Source organism: Pan paniscus, chromosome 11 (genome assembly GCF_029289425.2).
Source record: "Pan paniscus chromosome 11, NHGRI_mPanPan1-v2.0_pri, whole genome shotgun sequence".
Classification (NCBI taxonomy): domain Eukaryota; kingdom Metazoa; phylum Chordata; class Mammalia; order Primates; family Hominidae; genus Pan; species Pan paniscus.
The window spans coordinates 89,473,018-89,491,497 of NC_073260.2; the positions used below are offsets into that span (position 1 = coordinate 89,473,018).

The 18,480-nt window shown below is 54.0% G+C and overlaps 2 protein-coding genes across 11 annotated transcripts; both read left to right on the plus strand.

The window, feature by feature from the left end:
* The first annotated feature begins 502 nt into the window (after positions 1–502).
* On the plus strand, positions 503–12,749 carry ATOSB (atos homolog B). 10 transcript variants are annotated; one of them, XM_008955223.4, is made up of 10 exons: positions 953–1,205; positions 8,143–8,286; positions 8,531–9,197; positions 9,312–9,499; positions 9,978–10,036; positions 10,226–10,331; positions 10,459–10,617; positions 10,860–10,928; positions 11,012–11,187; positions 11,495–12,749. In XM_008955223.4, the coding sequence occupies exons 3-10, from the start codon at positions 8,606–8,608 to the stop codon at positions 11,646–11,648; spliced, it is 1,503 nt and encodes a 500-aa protein (XP_008953471.2). In that variant the 5' UTR covers positions 953–1,205; positions 8,143–8,286; positions 8,531–8,605; the 3' UTR covers positions 11,649–12,749. The 10 variants fall into 10 exon arrangements, with proteins under 10 accessions (XP_034823275.1, XP_063450487.1, XP_008953468.2 ...); XM_034967384.3 differs by lacking the exon at positions 953–1,205 and adding an exon at positions 503–614 and having other exon boundaries at positions 8,531–9,499; XM_063594417.1 differs by lacking the exon at positions 953–1,205 and adding an exon at positions 795–826 and having other exon boundaries at positions 8,531–9,499.
* Positions 12,750–13,659: 910 nt separating this feature from the next.
* Positions 13,660–16,980, plus strand: STOML2 (stomatin like 2). The gene is made up of 10 exons (XM_003829819.3): positions 13,660–13,817; positions 14,048–14,185; positions 14,677–14,776; positions 14,909–14,967; positions 15,060–15,161; positions 15,311–15,445; positions 15,592–15,736; positions 15,860–15,939; positions 16,145–16,273; positions 16,699–16,980. Exons 1-10 carry the CDS (start codon positions 13,773–13,775, stop codon positions 16,834–16,836), a joined length of 1,071 nt encoding a protein of 356 aa, XP_003829867.1. The 5' UTR covers positions 13,660–13,772; the 3' UTR covers positions 16,837–16,980.
* Positions 16,981–18,480: the final 1,500 nt, after the last annotated feature.

The window sequence follows — 18,480 nt, forward strand, 5'->3', positions numbered from 1 at the left end:
ACTTTTCTCCAGCAATTGCAGGCCCTCCTAACTCCATATCAACACTCATCTCGTAAAATTCACAGATCTCGCTGACCTGCCTCAGTAGGTACAGATCTGACTCCTACTGTCCATCCCATCCCAGAACCCACACCCGCCTGCACAGCGTAGGCTTCAGAAACTGCTCAACCTCGCAGACCTGAACCCCACCGCCCAGATTCCCTCATTTTCACAGACCCCTGAGATTCCTTGCACTACCTTGCAATCCCTACGGACCTCCCCTATTAGTGCAAATGCACGCGCCCACCCAGACATCCCTACAAAGAGGTTCGAGTTCCGGCGGCAGCTCACACCGGTGCGAAAACAGCGAGATAGCCCCAACCTGGCTCAGAGCCCTCAGGCTGGTGGCTTCGGCCCTGGCTCCATCTCCCCACCTCTGCCCTGATCCGCTCTGCTCAGGCTAGCAGCCTGCCGGCCGAGGCCCCGCCCCTCTAGACTTGTCATCACAGAAGCCGCACGTGGCCGGGGTGGGACCTCAGGCGACCCGCGGCCATCACTTTGTCTCCTCCTTCCTCCATTGGGGCCGCCACCGCCAATCAGAGCCAGCGGATCCTGGTTGGAGTGCGACCGCCCGGGTGAGGCGTGAGGGAGAAGGGGCGGAAGGAGGAGGGGCTCTGAGATGGGAGGGGGATCGTGGTGGAAGGGTCCTGGCGCGACTTCTGCCAGGCTGGAATCCGAGGGGGCGGGTCCTGGTGAAAGGCGGAGAGACCGAGAGGAGGCAGGGATCGGGGGTGGGGCCTGGGAAAAGCTGAGGATCCTGGGGAAATGCAAAGAAAACGCGAAGGAGGTGCGAGGTCAGAAGGGGGCGGGGCCCGGGCTACAGGGGAGGAGCTCGAGAAATTAAACGAGGAAAGGGACAAGTCCGCAGAAGGTGGAAGGTGGGACAAGGGAGAGGGTGGGCCCGGGCGTTGCGGGGGCGGGGCTCGGACTGAAGGGGCGAGGTTTGCAGACGGAGGCTACAGCTAGGGCTGCTCAGTAACTGCCCCAACCACTACCACGTCCCCAAGTGCAACGGGACCCACGGAACTACAGGTGTGGGGCAGGGTGAGCGTGGAAGAAGGGACGCGGATGGGGGTGCGCTTTGCAGAAGATCTGGAGACTGCTGTGTGTTGAGGGAAGATACGAAGTCGCGGGAGCAGTTGGGGACTCAATGTGTGGGCAACAAGGTGCATTCTCCAGAGGCCTCTATGGGGGAAGGGCGGGAGCGCTTTGTTGTGGGGGGGTTGCGAGGTACACTGTGAGGGGGCTGTCTCTGTCTGATGTGGGGGATTGGAGGAGGTACATGAGGGGCAGGGGACATGGAGGCGCTTTGAAGGAAGGGGGGGCTGTTTAATGGAGAAGGAGTGTAGCGGTGTCGGAGGGTCTGCGGGCACTATCTAGGGGAAGGGGTTGTAGGCCCAACTTAAGGCAGGAGAACAGAACCCCCAGTACTTTGACAAAGTAACAGTTTAGGGCATTGTAGTAACTCCAGGAAGACACTTGTGTTCTGGGTTCTAAGAGCAAGGGTGTTGGGGTTAGTGGGGTGAAGAGGCCAATCTATTGCACTCCTGTCTGCTCAGCTTTTAACTCCGCCTTCTGGCCTGGGCACTCAGAGAGGAGTCAGACCCTGCTTGTCACTAGGGCTTGTGTGAATGTCTCCTCAGTCTATTTTGGATCTGTCCAGCTGAGACTGGGGTTTCTTCCCTAAGCTGAGGTCCCGGGGGACCCTTCCCCCGCTGGGTTCCTGTCAACCCCCCATCCTAGTTCCTGTTCCTCCCAGAGCCGGCCTTGGTCTCTGTCTCCCCCCTCCCCCGCCCTGCCCTGCCCTTATGCTCTGGGTGTGCTCATTTCCCACTTCCTTCCTTGCCCCAGGGCCTGGTCTGGCCTGGCCTGGCCCTTGCCCATCTAGGAGCTGTGCCCTGCCCGGTACTTTGTTATCAATGACCAGAGACCCTGGTAACCAGCGGCAGGGCTCAGACCCCACCCCCACCACTACCACCCAGGTCTCTCGCATAGACCCCAAGTGACTGGTAGCCACATTTAACCACTTGCCACAAACAGATTTTCCCCACCCTTATCCTTCTGGGTGGGGAACGCTAGGGCTTCTGTGGGAGGGGGGAAGTGGTGAGGAGTATTGAGGGTCTTCTGTCTGTTTTGAGAGGTGGTCCACGACTGTAAGCTGAACCCAGTAAGGGTTGTGAGGTTCCAGCCACAGCTAGGGGAGGAAGAGGGAGTGGCTCCCCACACTCCAGGCTTGGAAGCACTATCAGAACAGACTAGGACCTAGTTCTCTTGAGGGCTCCTCTGCTTCCCTGAGGGGATTTGATGGAGTGCTAGGGTTCTTTTTGCCCCTGGGCTGGCTGGGAGAGGGTGGGAAAGGCTTGAGTTCCACACAGTGGCTGAATGAGTGTGACAGTGTTGCTAAAAGGGGCCCCAAGCCAGCCTCCTCACACAACCACCCAGGAGCTGAGAGACTGGCTGGGGAGGGGGGTGGGTCTGCTGAGGACAGACAAAGCCCTGGGGTAGGGTGGGGTAAAAAAGGGCAGGCTGAAGCCTTTTGAGGAGGAGCTGATTGCTATGGCAACACTGCTTCCCAGACAGTCTCTCAGAGAGGGCGGGCCTAGGGCAGACTCTCCAGCTTCCTCAGGACTGGGGCGGTTTGCGTGAGTGGGTGGGGCATGAAGAGAAAGGGCATCAGTTTGCTGTGCTGAGACTGGAGGATGTAGCCTTTCTGCTTTGGTACAGGCAGCAGAGCATTCGAATGCCTGGAGCTATCCTCTGATATGGATATGAGTGAACAACAGTCATTAGAATTGTAGAGCTGCAGAGGCCCTCAGCAGTCATTGTTTATACAAACACCTCATTTTACAGGTTTGGAAATTTATGGCTAAAGAGACTGTGATTCCCCAGATGTCACAGTGAAAGGGCAGAAGATAGGATCCAGATCGCCGGATTGCTGTTCACTCAGCCCAGGGCCTGTTGTTTTCTTCAGTCAATGTTTATTGAACATTGCCAGGGACTAATGTTGGCTCTGGGAATATGAGCATGAACGAAACAAAGTTGCGGCTCTCATGGAGCTTCCATTCTATTAAGGGGAGAAAGAAATTGTGGAGGGGGAGGGAGAAGTCAAGTAGTGATAACCGCTATATAAAAAAAAATAAAGCAGGGTAAATTTAGGGCAGGAAGGTAAGGCCTCTTTATTATTTATTTATTTATTTATTTATTTATTTTTGAGACGGAGTCTCACTCACTCTGTCGCCCAGGCTGGAGTGCGGTGGTGCAATCTTGGCTCACTGCAACCTCCGCCTCCTGAGTTCAAGTGATTCTCCTGCCTCAGCCTCCTGAGTAGCTGGGATTACAGGTGCGCGCCACCGCACTCAGCTAATTTTTGTATTTTTAGTAGAGACGGGGTTTCACCATGTTAGTCAGGCTGGTCTCAAACTCCTGAGCTTGTGATCCTCCCACTTTGGCCTCCCAAAGTGCTGGGATTACAGGCGTGAGCCACCGTACCTGGTGGTAAGTCCTCTTGGTTGTACCCTGCTGCTTTCCCAGGGTACACTGAGGCCTGGAACATCTTTGATCCTTCACCCTGAACTATTGTCCTCTGACCTTTGTAGGTAACCAAGGCCTGGCCTATGGTAGTGGCAGAAAGATAGAATAAGGTGGGGTTGCTAAGGGATTATTTTTTTCCTACAGTGTTCTATGTCTCTGTTTTCCTCGTAAGTTTTTATTAAGGCAAGTAGGCTCTTACATTGATACACTGTAATTTTGACAAGGGCGTTGAAAATTTCCTTAATCCTGTTCCTTACACTAGGGAACCGGCAAGGAAGTCAGCCCAAGGGAACTGGGTTCTTATTCAGAGTTTTCCTCTTGAAAAGGGTGGTCTAGGGTGAGGTAAGGAGAAGGGAGCTTAGAGGGACTGTTACTTGCTTGTGTCTCCCAAGTCTAGGACTGAGGGACTAGGGGGAAGAGGAAGGAGCCTCTTTTTACTATCTAGTGATATAACCTCAGGGCCCTGGGGGGGTCCACAGCACAGGCAAGGCAGAAACAAGGACCTTGGGCTCTCTGTGGCCTCTGAACTGTAGAAGAATGGACTTTCCCTCTTTGGCTCTGGTGTTTGCCTCCTGCTTCTGTGAAGGCCCAGGAGAAAAAGCCTCCTAAGTCCCAAATTGTCCGACTTGCTGACAAGTGCAGAGGGCAGGGTAGACAGGACTATTGATTTTCTTAGTTTACCTCTAGAGTACCCTCTAGAAAGTGTCTTTGAATGCTCAATCCTTGCAAAGGTTTCCATCCTGGTCATTTAAAGAATAGGAGGATAAGGGTTAGGGATGCCGGTTCTGCTGCCATTTGATTTGACTGGGTCTGAACTGGGCTGGGGCCCAGTGACTCAGTGGGAGGGTGGATAGTTTTGAGGGAGCTGTGAGTCATGGGGTTGAGCTACATCACAAGAGTTGGGCTCATTTCCCCCATTCTGGGCAGAAGCTCTCCTATCCCACTTCCCTGTATGCTCTGTCTCCTTGAACATGGGCCTGTGAGTAGAAAGAGTGCTGGCAGAAGGGATGGGACAGGCTGATCTCAGAAAGGGAGTTCAGAGGCACAAAGAATAATGCTGGTCCCTGAAATTAAAATGTATCCCTATCTTAGGAATCCGTGGGGCTCCTCTAAAGAAGGCAAAAGAACATCAATTTAAGAGTAAGAGAGGGAAAAGTACCACTTCTTAGCATGGAAGGAGATAGGGTCCCACCTCAGGCCTTTTTCTTCTCTGGCATGGAGGAAGCTTCCTGGGCTTCACTAGTTCTCCAGCTCTGAAGCTTTGGTTTGGAAGGTGGGGAAAGACAAGTGGGAGTGAGGTATTTGGGGTCTGAGGTCTGGTATAGACAGCAGGCAGACTTTGAGGGTTGTCAAACCGTATCTTTAAAGCCCTCAGGCTTCCTATTAATCGTCCTGGAAGGAGGAAGGGCGGGGGAGTAGGGTGGAGGGGTAAGATGTGGAAGGCCTACGCCTCTGAAAGGGTTAAATGGCAGGGCAGGGTGTTGCTTTGGACTCCGGCAGCCGTCGGGTTAAGGAGAAGGGCGGAGCGACCTTGGGTAGGCCTACCCCCTTATGGACCAATAGGCGTGTGCCTCTTGGAGGGGGCGTGCCTCGCACTTGAGGTCGCGGGGAGGCTGGCTTCCTATGGACCAATGAGCATGGTCGCTTTCCAGGGAGGGCGTAGCCTGAGGGGGGCGTGGCGGCCGTGGCCGCCGCGCCGCGGGTGGTGGGGCGCTGGGCGGGGCGGGCGGCCCCATCAGCTGGTAGGAAATGGCCTGTGAGTCAGAGGGGCAGCGGAGCCGGGGCGGCCCCGGGGAGGGACCGTCGCAGGGAGGGGCGCGGCAGCGGCTGGGGGGCTGCGGGCGCCAGGGCCCGCTAGTGTTGCACGCGAAGCTGAACAGCGAAGAGCCTAGCAGAGCAGGGCTCAGCCTGAGCCACCCTTTGTCTGGGTTGGGGGCCCGTGGCAGGGAGGACCGGGGATCCAAGGGGAGGGACCGGGACGGGACGGGACGGGACTGGACGGAAGGGCCCGGAGCAGCGGCCACCTCCGCGGAGCCAATTTGGGAGCGGGGTGAGTGTGCTAGAGGGAAAGAGCAAATCTCCGAAGCTCCAGTATAGTATGGGGCCTGTCCCAGGCTGTGGGGAGGAGAGGAGTGAGAAGGGACCTGGGAGGCTGGGCAGGGGGTAAAGGATCGTCCAGAACAAGGAGTCCAGGAGTCAGGTGAGTCTGCCTGGCTTAGTTTAGAGAGGCTGCTAAGGTCTGCTCTCTCCCCTCTGAAGATAGAGGGCTCTAGGCTGGGGGCCGAGGGGTTGGTAAGAGAGAAGAGGTCGACCTTCCTACCCACAGTGGTGGTCCGTGGGAACAGCCCCCCTAGCTTGTGTGGATGTATGTAGGGACAAAATAGAGAGCAGCTGGCAGCAGTTCTCTTTGCATAGGATGAGGGTGGAAAGCACATGGATAGGAATTCATCCTGTCACTCTCCTTGATCATGGTAGAAATGGAAATCTTTAATACTGAAGGGAAGGGGAGAATGAGCCTCGAAGCTGATACCTATACCAATACCCACCTCCCAGGCCTCAAAAGTGTCTAAAGGTACAGACGTATTCTGGGACTTGTTTTTGCTGGCCTTGCTCCCTCGGCATGTTGGGAGCTGTAGTCCTTGCCAGCCACAGCCTGGCACAGCTGTTTGATGCCAGCTGCTGCCCACCCCCTGAACGAAGAGTGAGGCTTGGCCTACTCTGCCCTGCCCCCCTCCCCTGCAGTCCTGCCCCATGAGTCAGCTTGAAGCCATGGTCTAGAGCCAGACTGGCTGGGTGGCAGGGGAGTGAATATAAGAGCGTCTTGTTGACAGGGTGGGAACTGAGAGGGCTCTGGGGTTAATGAGCAGATGCCAGGTATGCTGGGGTCAAGTAGGGCATCATGTCATCCCCTGGCTTCCCCAGGGCAAGGGGTCAAGAGGGCAACTGGGATGACCTGGAAGTGGTGGTGCTAGGGAAAAGGCCCCTCCTGAATCTCTGTGGCTTGGGTGGAGGAAAGAAGGGTAGAAATTAGTGTAGGTTGTACCTTCTGACAAGGTTGGTTGCAGGTAGGATAGTGCAGGTTGCCATTGGTGTTCTGCCCTTTCCAGCCATCCCGCCCACCACAGGGAACCAGGATTTTCTTAGGGATCCCAATTCTTAGGAGAATTTGGTGAAATGGGATAGTGGGGTACAATGATGGGAACTTGGTGTAGGAGAGCTTTTCAGTCCCTGGGTACAAATCTCTCCTTTCTGCCTGCTCCCCACCCCCACCTCTGTTCCTGATTCTCCCTTGTACAATTAATCTCTCTGCTTCTCTCATCTGGGAAATTTTTCTCTCCACTGTCAGGACTGCTGCCCAGATGTCTGGGACTTGCATTCTACTTTTTTTGAGCCCTGCTGTGTGCTTACCCCTGTACTTGGGGTTGGATGGAGGGGTGGGACACAGATCTGTCCTCAGGAACTCTATGGTCGGTCTAGAAGATGCCTTACCCACAGGAGTGAGCAGAACTGTTAGTGAGCTTACAGGAAGTAGTAACACTGCCATAGGTGAGGTCTCAGAGAAGGGAGAGGTGCTTATGGTCTGGGGTGGACAGAGCAGACTTTCTGGAGGAGATGGCATTTGACCTATCCAAGGAGGAAAAGTCTTGGGTAGGCATTCAAAGGGCACTCCTTGAAGGGGAAAGAGCACTGTGAATGTCAGACAGCAAAAGAGAAGGCTGACCCTGGGGGCAGTTGGCTTTCAACTTGACATTCCCCTCACCCTAGTATGGGCTGGAATAGTTAGTGAAGACCATCTTATGCACCAGTGGTTTGGGGTTTTGGTGTTGGGTGTGTGAGCACTGGGGGAGGGGCGTGGAGAGGTACTCCCTAGTTGCTTCCAGCTGACTGACTGCTGCGGCCTTATCTCTAGTTTGCAGGGCCTTGCAGGAGGGCCCTGGAAAGTGCCTTCTGGCAGTGACCCCTTCCCCTTCCCCTTGTTGTTTTTGGTCGGATTTGTTGCCTCTTGTTAAAGAGACAGGCTGCTGGAGGCAATTTGGAGTTCAGGGCTGAAGGGCCAGCTCTGAGCTGACTTGAGGTTTGTACCTCTGAGGACCGCTGATGGGGTGTAACTGTGTGTGAGACCTCTGCCCTTAGTACCCTAGGATGGCACTTGTCCCTTTGGAGATAGACATATAAGAAGGAGTTGTGCAATTTGGTGGCTTTGAGTAAGAAAGCTGAATTCTTCCCCTGGCCGCCTCTCAGCTGGCATGGTCTCTTGGATCTTGGGGGTCTCTCATCCCTTCCTCCATGTAGGGCAGGAGTCCTCAAATGGTGGCCCTGACAAGTAGTTATTCTACCTCAACTCACTTGTCACATCCTTATTATACTGAGCCAAGACCTGCCTCTTTGACTCCTTAGGTAGCCCAACTCTGCCATCTGGGCCCTGGACCCTAAGCCTACCCTTTCTGTTCCTGAAGAGCCTCTCACATGGGAGAAGGATGTCCTGGAGTGTACTATATTAGCCTATAATTGGTGACAGGCCTTACCGCTGGCTCCAGTGATCCTGGCTTATGTCTGTTCTTCTCTCCTCAGGGTCCTGCTGAGCTCAGGAGCTGCACGGAATGGTGGCAGTCACCTTGCCAGTGCAGCAGGCATGGATCAGACTGCAAGCTAGGGGCACGAGGCATCAGTTGGGAAGAGGGGACGCACAGCTAGGCTTGAGGCCTCTTCATCGGGGTAAGTACCAGGGAGAAGGGGGGGAAGTGTGTCCAGTAAGAAGCCTGAGCTAAACCTGTCACCCTCTCAGGAGTTCTGAGAGTGATCTCTATATTCCATTAGTCCATCCAGGGATTTGTACACATTCATCCTTGGGAACCCATCAAAGTCACCCCTTTAGGCAAGGAGAGGGTCTGAAACTCAGCTGGAAGGAAGAAGACTCATTGATTCCCCTGACCACCTTTTCTTCTCTTCTCTTACACAGATGTCCCCAGGCCCCCCAGCCCAGGCCCAGCATAAAGGCCGTGTTGGGGGGCCCCCCTGACCCAAGGGGGGCTTCATGCGCCACGTGCAGGCGGAGCTGTCTCCATCCTCAGAGCCGGAGGCTGGCCCTTCACAGCCTCCAGTCAGGCAGGGGGCCCTCCAGGGTGGCCTGCTCATGGGCTACAGCCCAGCAGGGGGGGCGACATCCCCCGGGGTCTACCAGGTATCCATCTTTTCCCCTCCGGCTGGTACCTCTGAGCCTCATAGGGCCCTGAAACGACAAGCCCCACCCACTGAGGGTCCCCGGGAGCTGAAGAGAGGCCCTGGGCTGGGGGCCAGAGAGGGACTACCCCCTGAAGAACCATCTACTGTGGGGCTCTTGGGCCCAGAGGGACCGGGGCTGGGACTAGGTGTGGCCAGCCAGCATTTCTCCCACCGTGGCCTCTGTGTTGTAGAACAGAGAAGTAGTGTCACCTCATCTTGGACTTCAGGGGCCTGGAGTCCCCCCTGCCCCCCATCAAATGCTTCCTGCAATACTTTGCACACCAGAGACTGGGCCTCCCCAGATCCAGGGGGACAGGGGTCCCTGGGGGAGTCCCCAGGGCCAGCCCCTCCAGGCCAGCTGCACACATTTGACACTGATTTGCACAGTCTTGCACAAATAGGGGGTAAGAGCCCAGTGGCTGGGGTGGGCAATGGGGGTAGCCTCTGGCCTAGGGAGTCCCCTGGCCCTGCCAATGGGCACAGTCCCGAGCACACACCCCCTGGCCCTGGACCCCCAGGCCCCTGCCCCACCAAGCGAAGGCTGCTTCCTGCTGGAGAAGCCCCAGATGTCAGCTCTGAGGAAGAGGGGCCAGCCCCTCGGAGGCGCCGGGGATCCCTGGGCCACCCTACTGCTGCCAACAGTTCTGATGCCAAAGCCACACCCTTCTGGAGCCACCTGCTGCCTGGGCCCAAAGAGCCTGTTTTGGTAAGCCGATAAAGGACCTCATTTACTCTTTTTTTACTTTTTTTTTTTTTTTGAGATGGGATCTCACTCCATCACTGCTGGAGTGCAGTGGCACAATCTCAGCTGACTGCAACCTCCTCCTCCCAGGCTCAAGCGATCCTCCAACCTCAGCCTCCCAAGTATCTGGGACCACAGGCACATGACATTGCACCCAGCTAATTTTTGGTATTTTTGGTAGAAATGGGGTTTCGCCATGTTGCCCAAGCTGGTCTCGAACTCCTGAGCTCAAATCATCGACCCACCTTGGCCTTCTAAAGTGTTGTGATTACAGGCGTGAGCCACTGCGCCTGTCCTTCATGTACTCTTAAGTGGATATTTGTGTGGGTACAGGTGGAGGCCTGGGGGGCAGGGTGTTCCTTTGAGAGTTTGTGATGAGCTTCTGCCCCAAAACATACATGGCCTTCACCCTGTCTCTTTTCCCAATCATTTCTCTCCGTAGGACCCAACAGACTGCGGTCCCATGGGGCGGAGGCTGAAAGGAGCCTGTCGCCTGAAGCTGTAAGTGACCAGCTTTTTCCTCTACCCTGTCCCTGAGAATGGGGGCAGAAGTCTGTAATCTTTCCAGCATCCTAGTAGGGGACCCCAGGGCAGAAGCCCTACATAGTGGCAGAGGGTGGAGTCCAAGGGCATAAGCAGGAATCCCAGAATACCTCAAGCCAACCCCCTGTGTTTCCCTTCCTCTACCAGGAGCCCCCTTCGAAGCCTCCGGAAGGGGCCAGGCCTGCTGAGCCCCCCCAGTGCCTCCCCTGTTCCTACCCCTGCTGTCAGCCGTACCCTGCTGGGCAACTTTGAGGTAGCTCCCGTTGGGGTTTGTGATTGCTGGGGTCCTGGGAGAGGTGGGATGGTGGAATGTGGCTTGGATGGATAAGGAAAAGAATTGGCATCTCTCTCATCATGTGTTTTCCCTACCCTAATCCCAGGAATCACTGCTGCGAGGACGTTTTGCACCATCTGGCCACATTGAGGGCTTCACAGCAGAAATTGGAGCTAGTGGGTCATACTGCCCCCAGCATGTCACGCTGCCTGTCACTGTCACATTCTTTGATGTTTCTGAGCAAAATGCCCCGGCTCCCTTCCTGGTATGCCTTGACTCCAACCCCAAAGTCAGCTCATCAGGAGGATGAGGATTTGGGGGTGGGGCCAGGGGGCAAGAGGTATTTCTTACTTATTCCTCACCTAGAAGTGAGTCAGGGCCAGGTGAGGAGAACTCTAGTGTAGGGCAGGGGCAGGTTCAGGGTGAGAGCTTATGGAGAGGGACATGTGTTTAGGGCCCAGGGTTTTCCTAGTCCCCACCTTGACTGATGGCTCCCTGGCCTTCCAGGGCATCGTGGATCTGAACCCCTTGGGGAGGAAGGGTTACAGCGTGCCCAAGGTGGGCACCGTCCAAGTGGTGAGTTTGCCCTGAGGGAGTGGGAGTGGGGAGAGAGGAAAGCAGCCCTCAGGCCCTACCAACCTTGACTGTCCTGTCCCTAGACCTTATTTAACCCCAACCAGACTGTGGTAAAGATGTTCCTCGTGACCTTTGACTTCTCGGACATGCCTGCTGCCCACATGACCTTCCTGCGCCATCGCCTCTTTTTGGTGCCTGTGGGTGAGGAGGGAAATGCTAACCCCACCCACCGCCTCCTCTGCTACTTGCTGCACCTCAGGTGAGGAGAGGGCCCAGGGATGGCTGGGGAGGCCCAGGTATCCCCTCCCTGAAGAGGACCTCTCCTTGCTTCGATACTGTCCGGATTCTTGCTTAGTTTATTTTTAAATTTTTATGTATGTATGTACGTATATATGTATGTATTTATTTATTTTCAGAGATGGGGTCTCGCTATGTTGCTTAGGCTGGTCTCCAACTCCTGGGCTCAAGCAGTCCTCCCACCTGGGTCTCCCAAAGCACTGGAATTACAGGCATGAGCCACTGAACCCAGCCTGGATTCTTACGTTGATCACATTGTCCTCCTCCAGGTTCCGGAGCTCCCGCTCAGGCCGCTTAAGCCTGCATGGAGATATCCGCCTGCTTTTTTCCCGCCGGAGCCTGGAGCTGGACACAGGGCTCCCCTACGAACTGCAGGCTGTGACCGAGGCCCCTCATAATCCACGTTATTCACCTTTGCCCTGATTGCCAGCACTCTGAACCCATGCGGGCTAATGACCTGCCCATCCTGCTCCATCTTAGAGAACATATATGGAGAGACAGGAAGAGACCCTTCAGGCTTGAATTAAAGCCCTCACCATGCTCACACCCAAATGGATTATTTGGGTGTTTAAAGCTTCTGATTCTTACTACACCCTGCCCTACTTCGGGTACTCCATGTGCCTGTCCCCTCCCTTGGGTTTCCCAGGCCAGCTTAGGTAGCAGGGAGGAACCGGAGCTACCCTGAGATTTTCTCAAGTTCCCAGGCAAGTTATGCCAGCGTTGCCTCCCTGTCCTGGGCAGGGGCCACTTATTATTTTATTTATTTTTAATTTATAATTTATTCAAATTGGATTGCCTTGGTAACCTCCCACACCTGATAATTGGCATCACTCCTCCCCGCTTCCCACTCTCAGATATTGCTCCAACCTCAGGAGTTGAAGAGGCTTATGCGGTGGGGGCAGGAGGAGAACTGCTCTCCCTCAGCTGAGGGAAGAGGGGCTATTCCAGAGGGACTGAGTCAGTAGCCAAAGACTCAGCTTCCCCTGTCCTTCCCCTAGTCCCTTCACTTCCCCTACCCTCTGACCTATCTCTGAAAGCCAAGTTATGCGTATGTGTGTGTGCACAAGCTTGTCTTTGTGTGGTATGTGTTTGTGAGTGTGCACGTATGCACACACACAGGGGTTAACCACCCCTCACCTAGGGCTCCAGACTCCAGTTGTCCCTCTCCTCCTACCTGTGTCTCCTTGCTTTGGGGTCCTGACTGAAGAAGGTGTCCAGGGGGCAGAGTCAGGGCCAAGCACTGGGGTGCCTCCTCTCACCTGGCCAGACTCTGACCCACCTACCTCAGCTGGGGTGAGGGGCACCCCTCAAACTCAGTCATGTGGTTCCAAACTACCCCATTCCCCACTCCAGACTCTGACCCAGCCTCAGTCCCAACTCCTGGGGCTGGGCTGAGGGGAACAAGCATTTGCTGAAACTTGAAAAAACAAAGCAAATCAAAAACAGGAAAAAATTGTACCTGGTACTTTTTTTTAGAAAAAAAGATTAAAAAAGAAAGAATAAATTCTTGTTTGGAAACTTGAACTAAGCTCTACTTTTGTTGTTGTTGTTGGGGAGAGGGTGTGAAGGGGGATGGAGGGCCTTCCTGGAGCTGGGACTCAGCCCTTTCTACCAGAGAGGCAACAGGCCTGGGCCCATGAGGTCTTAGGCTAGTCCCTGCTGATTCCTGGGGCCTGGTTTTTCTCCTTTCAGAGGGGTTGGTGGGTAAAGTTCAGCCGTAGAAGCTGAACTCTGAATTGTAGATCAGGATTCTAATACTGGTTCTATTAATGACTTTAGCCCCTCAGAACTTCAGTGCCCTCATATGTAAAATGGAGGTGACTACGGAGGTCTCTTGACTACCAGAGCATTAGGGATGTGGGCAAGGTGACATGCTCCAGACAAGGTTGAACGTTGAGGCTGTTTGCTGGACTCTGTATTTAAGACCGGGCATAACAAACCTTGCTTGGGAAGACAGGGAAGGAGCTGCAGTGTCTTTGAGGAAAGAGGGGAGGGGAAAATCTCGGCCCAATCGCCAGGCAATGTTAGGCCCAGTTTCCATGGCAACAGGATTGGGGTCAGTCCCCAGTGGGAGTCCTGGGTACAACACAGCAGGACTACCAGAGAATATCACTATGGCAACCATGGCAACGAGTCAGCTCCAATCCACTAGTCGCTATGGTGACAGATGGGGGCGAGTCTACGCTCTGGTGGGCAAACTGAGTCTCGGGTGAGGACGAAGAATTCAGTGCGTGGTGTCTGAGTGATAATGCCCGCGAAAAATAGCCTCCATTTTGGCCATCAGGCCGGGGATCTTCGGCGTGAACAGCTAAACCCAGAACAACCACAGCCTTCCCCCTTCTCTAGAAGGTCTGCGTTTCCCAGGGAACAACTTGACGCGCCGTTAGACCAAGTAACGCTGATTGGGTGAGTGTTGAAGGGGTGGGAGGCAACGGCCGGAAGTACATCCGGGGGAGCGGAACTGCAAGAGGAAAGGCTCGGGTAGGCTTCTGGGAGCGACGGCTCCGCTTGTCTCGTTGGTTCCGGAGGTCGCTGCGGCGGTGGGAAATGCTGGCGCGCGCGGCGCGGGGCACTGGGGCCCTTTTGCTGAGGGTGAGAGCGAGGCAACCTTTCCAGAGGGTCGGGACAGAGATTACCTGGGTTCTTCGCTGGAAAAGAGCGAAATTCCAACTGTTGGAGAGGACTGGGGTCAGAGGTCATGGTCCCCATGTGATTCTCTCTCCGAGGATCCTGAGGGTCGTGGTTTATGGAGATGCCTTCAGGACCGAGGGGCGGCGTGTCTGGCCAGATGGGATCTCTGCTCACCCTCTTCTTTCCTTCAGGGCTCTCTACTGGCTTCTGGCCGCGCTCCGCGCCGCGCCTCCTCTGGATTGCCCCGAAACACCGTGGTACTGTTCGTGCCGCAGCAGGAGGCCTGGGTGGTGGAGCGAATGGGCCGATTCCACCGGATCCTGGAGCCTGTGAGAAACCTCTTCTGCCCACCCTGGGCTAGCCAGATGACCAATCCCTCACGACATGCAATGTCGGGAGGACCTCCTTTGGGCCTGCCCGCACTGTTAGCTCCCGACTCTGTAGGCCAGACCTGACAGGGCCCAGGCTGCTGACCATCATCCCCATGTTACCACCTTTTCCTATGCATCTCACAGGCCCCATTCTTGGGAATCTCCCCTGCCCACTCTCAGCCCTACCTCTCAGTCTGCATAGAGATGGCTATTCTGCTGGCTCCGATTCTCATGACTCTCCTCTCCATTCAGGGGCCTAGTCTTGCATTCCTGTTCTCTTGGGTTTTCTTACCAGTGACACCTCAGCCTTCTGAGGACTTATTTCTTGGTAGGAGCTGCTGCTTTTCTGGGCATGTTCCATGTGTTGACTCCCTACATACTCCAGGACTAGCTTAGGTCCCAACCCAATAGTTCCCAGCCTTCTGAGGACCCATGACTCCTCTTTCCAGGGTTTGAACATCCTCATCCCTGTGTTAGACCGGATCCGATATGTGCAGAGTCTCAAGGAAATTGTCATCAATGTGCCTGAGCAGTCGGCTGTGACTCTCGGTGAGGGGTTCAGGGTGACATGGGTGCTCTGAGGCTATTAGGATGTGGTTGCTGTAGATCCAGAGCTTAGTAGAAAGAACTGGTTGGGACCTAGAGGCCTGACTTTCCCCGTTTTCTCTCCTGGTTCTACAGACAATGTAACTCTGCAAATCGATGGAGTCCTTTACCTGCGCATCATGGACCCTTACAAGGTACCTGTCCCCTACTTTATCCAGCCTTTTCAGTTGCCCTCTTCACTAAAATCTTGTGCCCAAGCTTCTTACACTATCCGTGTCCATCTCAGGCAAGCTACGGTGTGGAGGACCCTGAGTATGCCGTCACCCAGCTAGCTCAAACAACCATGAGATCAGAGCTCGGCAAACTCTCTCTGGACAAAGTCTTCCGGGTAAGCAGATCTGAGCCAGAGTTAGGGTTTGAAGACACAAACCTGACACTCTTAATCTTTTCTGAAGGTCAAGATCAGTCCCAGGCCCTTCTCAGTGTAGGCCCTTGATAGGTAGGTTGAGGCTGTGGGGCTTACACCTCTTTTTCCAGGAACGGGAGTCCCTGAATGCCAGCATTGTGGATGCCATCAACCAAGCTGCTGACTGCTGGGGTATCCGCTGCCTCCGTTATGAGATCAAGGATATCCATGTGCCACCCCGGGTGAAAGAGTCTATGCAGATGCAGGTGGGGGCCAAGGAGGGGTGGGAAAAGGACCTCAGGGTGCTCCAGTCCCAGGAGGATCCAGACTTCCCTCCTGTTACAATGGGTAGAGTTGCATGTCTGTATGAGTCTCCCTTGGCTTGTTGATTGGGATTGTTGTGGGCTTCCAGGTGGAGGCAGAGCGGCGGAAACGGGCCACAGTTCTAGAGTCTGAGGGGACCCGAGAGTCGGCCATCAATGTGGCAGAAGGGAAGAAACAGGCCCAGATCCTGGCCTCCGAAGCAGAAAAGGCTGAACAGATAAATCAGGCAGCAGGTCAGGAGAGGGTAGAGGCTGAGGGAGGAGCAAGGCATGGGCCTTTGAAGATTGGTGCTGGGGCAGGATCTTTGGGGTACTTTGACTTCATGGGTCAAGCAAGCTCTGTCCCTTCTCTTGCAGGAGAGGCCAGTGCAGTTCTGGCGAAGGCCAAGGCTAAAGCTGAAGCTATTCGAATCCTGGCTGCAGCTCTGACACAACATGTGAGAGGCCCCTGGGTGGGAATGGGGACAGGAATTGACAGTGGAAGGGGTTCTCTTATCTACGCTTGAGGAGAGTTCCGCCTCTGTGGGCTCTGTTGAGCCAGATTACATGGTCCTTTTTATTGTGAACTGCTTTCTTCATTCCCCATCCACCCCTTCTTCTCCGTATCGGTGATCTCTGATTTTTATCCCCCTGTGATCACAGAATGGAGATGCAGCAGCTTCACTGACTGTGGCCGAGCAGTATGTCAGCGCGTTCTCCAAACTGGCCAAGGACTCCAACACTATCCTACTGCCCTCCAACCCTGGCGATGTCACCAGCATGGTGGCTCAGGTTAGAGCTCTCTGAGGACCCAGCACAGAGCACTGATGCCAGGGACCAAACTGAGACCCCACCACCGTCATCAACACTTACATACCATAAAGGTCTTCAGAGTGCCTTGGCCCTAGACCTCCCTTCATTCTTTGTAGAGATGGAATCTAAGAATGAAACATCTCCACTCAGTCCTGCAAATATGGAAGTTCTTGAGATACTTTTTTTTGGTAGATACTTGTGCTGGTATTCTGAGAGTCACTTTACTCTGATGGTTTGCAAGATTCCTAAAATCAACTCCAGAGCTTACAAGACAGGTTTGAGAGAGGGAGAAAGGAAAACCAACTTACTGGCCCCCATGCCATCTTTTCCCGTTTAGCCATTGGTAGGCTGGGCTGCACCTCTGTCAAGTGTCCTCATGGTATTCTCTCTGTTCCTCTCCTCAGGCCATGGGTGTATATGGAGCCCTCACCAAAGCCCCAGTGCCAGGGACTCCAGATTCACTCTCCAGTGGGAGCAGCAGAGATGTCCAGGGTACAGATGCAAGTCTTGATGAGGAACTTGATCGAGTCAAGATGAGTTAGTGGAGCTGGGCTTGGCCAGGGAGTCTGGGGACAAGGAAGCAGATTTTCCTGATTCTGGCTCTAGCTTCCCTGCCAAGATTTTGGTTTTTATTTTTTTATTTGAACTTTAGTCGTGTAATAAACTCACCAGTGGCAAACCAGAAACTGTCCTCTTTGATTGGGGAATGAAGTTGGGAAAGTCACTAGCATTTTCCTTGGATCCAGTCCTGTCAGCATGATGCCTCCATGAATAAGAGTGAACTTCTTGTAAAGTGAAACTATCATTTTTGTCTTCAAGAGAAACTGTGGGATAGGGTGGAAGTGTTAAACCATATGTTCACTGAACTGCTTGCTGGGAAGTGAAGTCCCCTTCCTGCTAAGTGTGGGGCTGTGTGTTTGAGGCAGGTGTTTGGGGGTTTTTTCATGGGAAAGAAGTACTTTCATGAGAAACTACTACCCTGCACTGGCATACTTAAAGGGTTTTCAGGGACTGAGGGTGCTCCTCATTCATTTATTCAAAAACATTGAATGTCTACCAAGTGCCAAGCTCATTACTAGACACTGGATTACAAAAATACCTGAAACCCAGTGGTCCCTGCTTTCACAGAATACAAGGTCAGGTAGGGAAAACAGACAGGAAGCAGACAGTGATAGAAAGTGATAAATGTGGCCGGGCGTGGTGGCTCAACACCTGTGATCCCAGCACTTTGGGAGGCCTAGGTGTGCAGATCATGAGGTCAGGAGATTGAGACCATCCTGGCCAATATGGTGAAACCCCGTCTACTAAAAATACAAAAACTAGCTGGGCGTGGTAGCATGTGCGGGTAGTCCCAGTTGCTTGGGAGGCTGAGGCAGAAGAATTGCATGAACCTGGGAGGTGGAGGCTGCAGTGAGCCGTGATCACGCCATTGCACTCCAGCCTGGCAACAGTGAGACACTCTCTTAAAAAAAAAAAAAAAGTGATAAATGCTGTGGTAGAGGAAAGTTCTGGCTGAGGGATCTTGGTGGGAAGAGCATATCAGCTTATGAGTAGCAGCATTGCTGACTGCCACTGAACTCAGGCTGGAAAAGTTAGCAAGTTTTCACCAAGTCAGGTCCTGGACTAGAATAAACAAAGGCTCACTGCTTGAGAGAAGTTGGCTGAAGGGTATAGTGTTAAGGGGGATGTGACTACATGGCAAGGGCCAAGTCACAAGGAATGAGATTCTTGTTGAAGGGGTTGGACATTATCCCTAGGGTAATAGGGTTTTTTTGTTTGTTTGTTTGAGACAGCGTCTCCCTCTGTTGTCCAGGCTGGAGTGCAATGGCATGATCTCGGCTCACTGCAACCTCCGCCTCCCGGGTTCAAGCAACTCTGCCTCAGCCTCCTTAGTAGCTGGGATTACAGGCATGCGCCACCATACCTGGCTAATTTTTTTGTTTTTTGTAGAGACAGGGTTTCACCATGTTGGTCAGGCTGATCTCGAACTCCAGACCTCATGATCTGCCCGCCTGAACCTCCCAAAGTGCTGGGATTACAGGCGTGAGCCACTGTGCCCGGCCTATGAAGGGTTTTTTTTCCCTTCCCATGAAGAATTTTAAGATAAAACATCACATTGGCCAGGCACGGTGACTCATACCTGTGATCCCAGCACTTTGGGAGGCTGAGGTGGGAGGATCACTTGA